The 10,000-nt window shown below is 38.1% G+C and overlaps 1 protein-coding gene across 2 annotated transcripts in view; it reads left to right on the top strand.

Moving 5' to 3' along the window:
• The window catches only part of LOC144960500 (uncharacterized), a 96,758-nt gene that overhangs the window by 44,398 nt on the left and 42,360 nt on the right, over nucleotides 1-10,000 (top strand). For both annotated transcript variants that reach the window (XM_078893665.1, XM_078893664.1), the window contains 4 exons: nucleotides 2,349-2,615; nucleotides 4,584-4,812; nucleotides 7,649-7,777; nucleotides 9,149-9,384. In XM_078893665.1, coding sequence (XP_078749791.1) covers nucleotides 2,349-2,615; nucleotides 4,584-4,812; nucleotides 7,649-7,777; nucleotides 9,149-9,384 — 861 coding nt within the window. The remainder of the gene's footprint in view (nucleotides 1-2,348; nucleotides 2,616-4,583; nucleotides 4,813-7,648; nucleotides 7,778-9,148; nucleotides 9,385-10,000) is intronic.

Below are 10,000 nucleotides of genomic sequence, written 5' to 3'. Positions count from 1 at the left end.
GTCTTTAGTGTAGAATAACTCATGTGTTTTAAATATGAAGGATTGGCAGGTCTTTAGTGTAGAATAACATGTGTTTTAAATATGAAGGATTGGCAGGTCTGTAGTGTAGAATAACTCATGTGTTTTAAATTTGAAGGATTAGCAGGTCTTTAGTGTAGAATAACTCATGTGTTTTAAATATGAAGGATTAGCAGGTCTTTAGTGTAGAATAACTCATGTGTTTTAAATATGAAGGATTGGCAGGTCTTTAGTGTAGAATAACTCATGTTTTTTAAATTTGAAGGATTAGCAGGTCTTTAGTGTAGAATAACTCATGTGTTTTAAATATGAAGGATTGGCAGGTCTTTAGTGTAGAATAACTCATGTGTTTTAAATTTGAAGGATTAGCAGGTCTTTAGTGTAGAATAACTCATGTGTTTTAAATATGAAGGATTAGCAGGTCTTTAGTGTAGAATAACTCATGTGTTTTAAATATGAAGGATTAGCAGGTCTGTAGTGTAGAATAGCTCATGTGTTTTAAATTTGAAGGATTAGCAGGTCTGTAGTGTAGAATAACTCATGTGTTTTAAATTTGAAGGATTAGCAGGTCTGTAGTGTAGAATAACTCATGTGTTTTAAATTTGAAGGATTAGCAGGTCTGTAGTGTAGAATAACTCATGTGTTTCAAATTTGAAGGATTAGCAGGTCTGTAGTGTAGAATAACTCATGTGTTTTAAATTTGAAGGATTAGCAGGTCTGTAGTGTAGAATAACTCATGTGTTTTAAATTTGAAGGATTAGCAGGTCTGTAGTGTAGAAAACTCATGTGTTTTAAATTTGAAGGATTAGCAGGTCTGTAGTGTAGAATAACTCATGTGTTTTAAATTTGAAGGATTAGCAGGTCTGTAGTGTAGAATAACTCATGTGTTTTAAATTTGAAGGATTAGCAGGTCTGTAGTGTAGAATAACTCATGTGTTTTAAATATGAAGGATTGGCAGGTCTGTAGTGTAGAATAACTCATGTGTTTCAAATTTGAAGGATTAGCAGGTCTGTAGTGTAGAATAACTCATGTGTTTTAAATATGAAGGATTGGCAGGTCTGTAGTGTAGAATAACTCGTGTGTTTTAAATTTGAAGGATTGGCAGGTCTGTAGTGTAGAATAACTCATGTTTTTTTTAAATATGAAGGATTGGCAGGTCTGTAGTGTAGAATAACTCATGTGTTTTAAATATGAAGGATTGGCAGGTCTGTAGTGTAGAATAACTCGATGTGTTTTAAATATGAAGGATTAGCAGGTCTTTAGTGTAGAATAACTCATGTGTTTTAAATATGAAGGATTAGCAGGTCTTTAGTGTAGAATAACTCATGTGTTTTAAATATGAAGGATTGGCAGGTCTGTAGTGTAGAATAACTCATGTGTTTTAAATATGAAGGATTGGCAGGTCTGTAGTGTAGAATAACTCATGTGTTTTAAATATGAAGGATTAGCAGGTCTGTAGTGTAGAATAACTCATGTGTTTTAAATTTGAAGGATTAGCAGGTCTTTAGTGTAGAATAACTCATGTGTTTTAAATATGAAGGATTGGCAGGTCTGTAGTGTAGAATAACTCATGTGTTTTAAATATGAAGGATTAGCAGGTCTTTAGTGTAGAATAACTCATGTGTTTTAAATATGAAGGATTAGCAGTCTTTAGTGCAGAATAACTCATGTGTTTTAAATTTGAAGGATTAGCAGGTCTGTAGTGTAGAATAACTCATGTGTTTTAAATATGAAGGATTGGCAGTCTTTAGTGTAGAATAACTCATGTGTTTTAAATTTGAAGGATTAGCAGGTCTTTAGTGTAGAATAACTCATGTGTTTTAAATATGAAGGATTGGCAGGTCTGTAGTGTAGAATAACTCATGTGTTTTAAATATGAAGGATTAGCAGGTCTTTAGTGTAGAATAACTCATGTGTTTTAAATATGAAGGATTAGCAGTCTTTAGTGTAGAATAACTCATGTGTTTTAAATATGAAGGATTGGCAGGTCTTTAGTGTAGAATAACTCATGTGTTTTAAATATGAAGGATTGGCAGGTCTGTAGTGTAGAATAACTCATGTGTTTTAAATTTGAAGGATTAGCAGGTCTGTAGTGTAGAATAACTCATGTGTTTTAAATTTGAAAGATTGGCAGGTCTTTAGTGTAGAATAACTCATGTGTTTTAAATATGAAGGATTAGCAGGTCTTTAGTGTAGAATAACTCATGTGTTTTAAATATGAAGGATTGGCAGGTCTTTAGTGTAGAATAACTCATGTGTTTTAAATATGAAGGATTGGCAGGTCTGTAGTGTAGAATAACTCATGTTTTTTTGTTTTTTTTTCTGACAGTCAAAGACCAAGCAAACAGAACAGAATTTATCCGCCAGCAACAACAGCAGCAATCACAAGGTCCGTCGCCAGCTAGAGTATCAGACGACCAATCCCTCTTCCTCCCCCCATAACCAATCAGCAACGTCAGTGCCAGTGTCGCAGAGGGTGGTCGTGGGTGGTGGTGGTTACAACAATGCTGTGGGCGACGACGACGACGGGGATGTGGTGTGGAAGCAGCAGGAACCATTTGATACCGTCTGCAATGACGACAGGAATCCCAAAAATGTACAATTGTTGTTGTAGTAGTTATCATTGCTGTCATTGGTGTTGATGTTATTACTACTGTTATTGTTGACTTACTGACTAACTGATTTAAGGCCTTTCACTTCCTAATCATCCGATCGGGACACCTCGGTTGCCTCTCTAATCATCCGTGTCATTTCCTTCCACTGTTCACGGTCTTTTGCTGTGGATGCTAAGTTCATAAGGTTTTCCTTTGATTTTAATTCTTTGTTATTTTGAAGGCGTTTTAGGTGTCGATTGAGGACAGTATAAATTGACGTGGGTGGTCTACCTTGATATGTATTGTGTCCAGATGGGGTGAAAAATGTATTCATGGCTTTATTAGCTGGTATATTTTCATCTCTTCTGAGTATATGCCCAAGAAGCCTCCATCTTGCCTCCAGGATTTGAATGGATAAAGGTCTACATTACATTTTTCATACAGTGTTTTATAGCTTATTTTTGTGGGGTATCGTATATTCAGGTCGATCATTCTGGTCAGTTTGAGTTTGTATTTCGAAGTCTGGTTGAGGAACAAGAAAACAAGCATTCTATCCAATAAAAACAGTATGTTATCGAACCGATTCTTATCGTAGTCATAATTTATCAAAGGCATGAATAAGATAATCAGAACATTAAATTAGGCAGGCATTTGATAAATTAATATTCAGAACTGTTTCACTAACGAACTGTGTTATATTTAACTTTTTAATTCAGAACTGAATCATTCATTTGTATAACAATGTTACTATAAGTCGTTGAGATTATACATTTTAGATTGGTACATATATTTACCAAGAATAATCTCACTGCACCGAAACCATTTAACTAGTGTTTTATTTTAAAATAAGGATTGCTTGAAAAATGTTTTATACCCTTTAATAGTATTGTCCGCCTCACCAGTGTAGCTGTTATGTGGTGTAGTCGGTATTGAATATAAATCAAGATCGGTCTCTACCATGGCTGAGTTGGAGGTTCCAATCATTAATCTATTTAATGCAGGAGAAAGGCTATCTGGCGAAGCATTTCATTTTGTCATCTCCACCAACATTCTTCCTCTTTGAAGAGGAAACGTGTTTGATTCTATCTTTTTTTCTTGGATTCTTGGACTTTGAATCAGAGTGATATGCCTATGTAAACGCTTGTAGATGTGTCATTTATATAGTACTGCATCAATAACAAAAGTAGTAAAACAAGTGAAGTGATGCGGTTATCGCTAAAACAAATCTTACCATGTTTTTGTGTGGTAGGAAGGGGTAGGGGTTAAAAGGGGGCACCATATCAGGATAACATCGACGTGTCATAATGATGACGTCATACAATCATGCCATCGGCTGATTGTGATGATCATGTCATACACCATCCACCTGTTATCCAATAAATTTCAAGGACAGAATCGTTCCATAATTCTCGACGGCGAGGATATTTTTTTTTTAAATAGTGATGGGGGAGAACGGGTGGTCGGGGTATTTTTAAAGTAAATCCCCTTTTTCGTACATTGTCTTTGCGATTACAAATGAAGCATCCGGGAAATAATGTCCTGAAAGATATAACAAATTGACCATCAGATCTATCCATCCATCCGTCCACTCATCCATCCATCCATCCATCCATCCATCCACTCATCCATCCATCCATCCATCCACCCATCCATCCATCCACCCATCCATCCATCCACCCATCCATCCACCCATCTATCCATCCATCCATCCACCCATCCATCTATCCATCCATCCATCCATCCACTCATCCATCCATCCATCCACCCATCCATCTATCCATCCATCCATCCATTCATCCACCCAACCATCCACCCATCCATCCACCAATCCATCCATCCATCTATCCATCCATTCATCCACCCAACCATCCACCAATCCATCCATCCATCCACTCATTCATCCACCCACCCACCAAGCCATCCACCTATCTATCCACACATCCGGCATCCATGTTATCCTACTTTTCCAGAGGCCCTCAGCCACCGTCCAGCAAGGGGACAATCAAACAAGGCAGGTAACTACGATGGGTTCATCCAACCAAGATGGAGTTATCGGCGCTGGAATGTCCCTCAGCCGTATATATCACGGAGCTTGGCCCATTGACCAAAGTAACCACGGAGCTTGGCCCATTGACCAAGGTAACCACGGAGCTTGGCCCATTGACCAAGGTAACCACGGAGCTTGGCCCATTGACCAAGGTAACGAATCCTTTCTGTCTAGACCTTTAAAAAAAAACCAAAGTAGTCCTTCAGAGCCTTTCGGCCCGTGGAGCCGGAGTTTATCCCGGTTTCTGTAACGTGAAACGGACATTAGCAATTTCTTGCTATCCTTTGGATAGGACGCTAGTCTACCACAAAGTACTTTCCTCCAAATCTAACAGACTCAACCACCCGTACACTGCTCTGTCATATGCATTTTTTGCGGCCGCAAATATCAGGGCAATCTGCAAATTTGGGCAAATTTCCCAAAATTGGCAAATCGTGGCAAATTTTGGGATAATTGGCAAATCGCGTGGCAAATTTTGGGGAAAAAAGCTAAAACAAAATAACGAAAAAAAAAAGTGCAAAACTTGAGAAATGTTGCAGCTTTGCCTGGGCCCAAATCAAGGGAAGCTACTCTCTACGGATAATGATCCTTTAAAATCTTTGTAACAACGCTATTCACAGTCATTTCATTTCTCAAGTCAAATAAATCGAGTCATTACACTTCCAACTTCAGTCATGGATCATTTCGTCAAAAAATCTTAGTTCTCCTCGGCAAATTTTTTGGCAAATTTCGGTCGTTTTGGCAAATTTCTTGACAAATTTTGGGGGGTTTTTTTGGGCAAATTTTGGCAAATTTTAGGTCCCAATTTGGCAAAAAATGCAGATGACAGACTGCTGGGTGGATGTCCGGTCTGGACCTTTCAAAGTAACAAATTCTTTCTCTCGAGACCCATCAACGGCTACCTGGTCTAGTGTTCGTGGTCTAGTGGGTATGACACTCGCTTTCGGATCAGAAGGTCCTGGGTTTCGAGCCTCGCTCTGCACATGGTTGTTGAGTCCTTGGAGAAGGCTCTTTACTCACTTTCTCTCACCCTACTCAGATGTAAAATGAGTACCTGGCCGTTAACCGCGCTGTCTCTGTCCGACAAAAATTAAAATATCAACTAACAGGCGTCCAAAATGTAAAGTGTTGCTATTGGTCGGGGGACCCCCCCCCCCCCCCCCATGTTAAGCGCTTTGAACACATTTAGTGCATATTGCGGCACATTTGGCGTAGAGTAGACTTATCGTCTGAAGAAAGAAGTGACGATTGATGGTGAAGTGTGCGGCTATTTGGTCTAGTGGTATGACACTCACTTTCGGATCGAAAATGTCCTGGGTTCGAGCCTTGTTCAACCCATAGTTGAGTCCTTGGAAAAGGCTCTTTACTCACATTCTCTCACTGTACTCAGGTGCAAAATGAATACCTGGCCGTTAACAGCGTTGTCTCTATCCGAAATTTTTTTTTTATATCCCCTAATAGGCGTCATGTCTCGTCCTACACGTTAAGTTTTGCTGTTGGCCTTGGACCCCTTATAAAGTGCTTTGAGCATGTTTAGTGGATATTGCGCTGTATAAAAGGCCAAATAAAAGAAAATTTTTAAAAAATATCCCTTATCATCTTCCTGATTGCCGGGTGCTTAACCATCTCCTTACCAACTATAGGAAAATCATCACATTCCACTCTCTGTGAAAAAGCCTTTTCATTCATAGCTCCACGCCTATGGAACGCTGGAGTCCTTAGCTGGGAAGGAAACAGTCAAATGTAATAGTGTGTTATTTTCGGGAGATGACATTTTTTTTTCCCCATGTAAATCACCTCTCTGTTGTTATGCGTTGTTATGTAGTCTGTTTTTATGAAATCCCCCCCCCCCCCCCCCCCCCCCCCGTTTTGAGGTCCCATTGTACACATTCTCGTCAGATGGGTTTGGCAGCTCTGGTTATGTATTCTGTTTTTGATATATTCTAACATTTGGGTGTGCTGTTATCAGTGGGATCCTGTGTTTATGTCTGGGTGAGAATTGTAGGCGATCTCAAACTAATTGCATGGGTGGCATCTTCATCTGTTCCTGATTTGTCTTACTTTTTCTTGGGTAACATTTACTATCCCATTTTTTTTCCCTCCCTTTTTACTGGCGCTGGAATGACCTAAATGTGTTGCAAACGCCGTAAAACCCTGAAAACATTTTCAAAAAGTGTCACAAACGCCGTAAAACCCTGAAAACATTTTCAAAAAGTGTCACAAACGCCGTAAAACCCTGAAATCATTTTCAAAAAGTGTCACAAACGCCGTAAAACCCTGAAAACATTTTCAAAAAGTGTCACAAACGCCGTAAAACCCTGAAAACATTTTCAAAAAGTGTCACAAACGCCGTAAAACCCTTGAAATCATTTTCAAAAAGTGTCACAAACGCCGTAAAACCCTGAAAACATTTTCAAAAAGTGTCACAAACGCCGTAAAACCCTTGAAATCATTTTCAAAAAGTGTCACAACTGCTGTAAAACCTCTCAAAAAAAAAGAAAGAAACGAACAAAATAGGATGCTAGCGACTTCTGGTCTTGTGGTATGACACTTGCTTTCGGATCGGAAGGTCCTGGGTTCGAGCCTTGTTCGGCTCATAGTTGAATCCTCGGAAAAGGCTCTTTACTCACATTCTCTCACCATACTCAGGTGTAAAATGAGTACCTGGCCGTTAACAGCGTTGTCTGTGTCCGAAAAAATTGTAATATCGCCCCCCATCCAGTGTGACACTTCAACTCTCTCCTTACCAGCCATTTTCAAGATTTTCCCCAAAACTTCACACCCAACTAACGCAAAAATAAATTTTTTATCACTCAAACACAATAGCAGTAAGTAACAGGCGTCATGTCACGTCCTACATCTTAAGTGATGCTGTTGGCCAGGGACCCCTTGTAAAGCGCTTTGAGCACGTTTAGTGGATATTGCCCTATATAAAAGCTCGAGTTTTTTATGAAAGATTTTTTTTTTTTTTCTTCTGTCCTGTACCAGCCCCAGTGAGTACCAGTCAGACGCACAGTGCTGCAGCCACGCCTCCCTTGCAGGACCTGGCAAGCGTCATCAGCTTCAATTCCACCAATACCAACTCTACCAATGCTAGTCAAGCTGGCAACACGCCAGGTAATCAGAATAATATATCACGCCATAATGTTGCAATGCTATTATCATATGTTGTCGTTGTTACATTGAATTCGTATCACTTTTCCATCAAACTTGTCTTACTGTAATGTTTTATTTTATATCACTGTAAAGCGCTTAGAGCCTGTGACAACGGGGCAAAGAGCTATATAAATGCCATTTATTATTATTATTATTATTATTATTATTATTATTATTATTATTATTATTATTATTATTATTATTATTATTATTATTATTATTATTATTATTATAATTATTATCATTATTATTATTATTATCATCATTATTATTATTATTATTATTATTATTATTATTATTGTTATTATTATTATTATTATTATTATTATTATTATTATTGTTATTATTATTAATTACTTGATGTATTTTGAGTGGTTTTAGGATAGGACATTGATTACAATTTACATCTGTAATTATTGATGAATTTAATAAGCTTGTGAAACAAAGAACAACATTAGCAAAAAACGTGTTCCATAAAATGCGACCAGTTGTGTCAAACAACAACCCAAAGTTGAAGACCAAAATGAAAGTAGTGGAAACATGTGCGCAACATAGGACAAATAATTTCAAGCCACAACAAAAAAAAAGATTAATAAACCACCTACAAGAGCAAAACCCACCCACCAGGAAATGCACCTGCAGAAATAAGGAACATTGCCTGCTAAACAACCAATGTTTAGAATTAAATTTAATTTACCAAGCCACAGTCACCGAAACTAAAACAAACAAGCAAGAAAAATATGTAGGACTAACGGAAAATAATTTCAAAACAAGATACAACCTCCACACCTCAACATTTAGAAACACTAACAAAAAAACATCCACTAAACTCAGTGAACATATTTGGAAATTAAAAGACAACAAACTAGACCACAACATTTCATGAAAAATTTTATCTAAAGCAACAGGGTACACACCAACATCAAAACAATGTAGCTTATGTCTGGAAGAGAAATATGCTATAATCAAACACCCTCATGAAGCCACACTCAATGAGATGTACAATACTTGTCCACATCGCCGGAAGTACTTATTAATCAACTACAAACCTATGGAACCACTTCAACAAACAACAACACACAACAAATCAAACTCATGTAACACACAGTCCTGATGATGGCTGAAAAAGGCCTGAAACATCGATGTAGACTGACTCAAACATTGTGGTAAATATTAAAATAATAATTCGCTCCATTGCTACATGTCGAGCACTTTTCGTACCATATTTGTATCAAATACGATTCAATCTATATATTATATATTTCTTTTTTTAAAAAACATAATTTGACAAACCTGTAATCGTGTCATCTATTTTGTTGCTATCCTACATAGGTCAGTCCGGATGTGCTGTGGTCCCAACCACACCCTCCAGTGTCAATCCCAACTCCTCGGTCACACCATCAACCAGCACCACAACTAACAACAACAACAACAGCAGCAGCAACCAACAAATGCCATCCTCATCTCACAGTTCAAACTCGTCGTCAACCGTTGGCGACGAAGGTCTGTCGTCATTGACCACCACCAAGTCCCCTGGATCTACTGGAGTCCAGCCTCTGGGTTCTAAGGTCTGTTATAGACAGCTTTGGTTTGGTTTTGTTGGGTTTTTTCATAAAAATTTTTTTTTTTTTTAAATGCCCCTTTATTCATCCGAAAGGGGAAATTTATTACTAACCCAGTCATCTCAGCCACAGCGCAGCTAGGGCGAGATGATTTGCTCAAGACCACACTGCGCAGCTGTTATTCGAACTCGGTACTTTTCGGGTACGGAGCAAAGACTGTTCCGCTGAGCCACGCTGCCCCAATCGAGGGAATTGAGATTTTTTTTTCCTGAACCTGGTGGTCTATCCAAATGGTAGCAAGCAATTTCTAATGCCCGTTTTATGCTATTTTATTTACCGCACGCTGAAACTAAAAGGCTATTAATTCGTATAATAAGAAAAAGACAAATGCAATTTTTAGGACACCTAAATCGACAAATGTATTGAACATCTTCTTCTCACAGGAAAGATAGAAGGTAAAAAGAGTAAAGGTAGACCAAGAAAAACATATTTGAATAGTTTGAACAGCTGGGTGACAAAGATTGGTACTTGAAGAAGACCGCATGCTACAATAAAAAAATCTCAATGCCTCGTTCGCTGACGACGAGTGACGTCATCGACTCGACACGGAAACTTTACCCTC

The sequence above is a fragment of the Berghia stephanieae genome, chromosome 15, assembly GCF_034508935.2.
Source record: "Berghia stephanieae isolate SIO BIC M18660-M18661 chromosome 15, UCSD_Bste_1.3, whole genome shotgun sequence".
Taxonomy (NCBI): Eukaryota; Metazoa; Mollusca; class Gastropoda; order Nudibranchia; family Aeolidiidae; genus Berghia; species Berghia stephanieae.
This window is presented reverse-complemented; position numbering and strand designations above follow the sequence as displayed.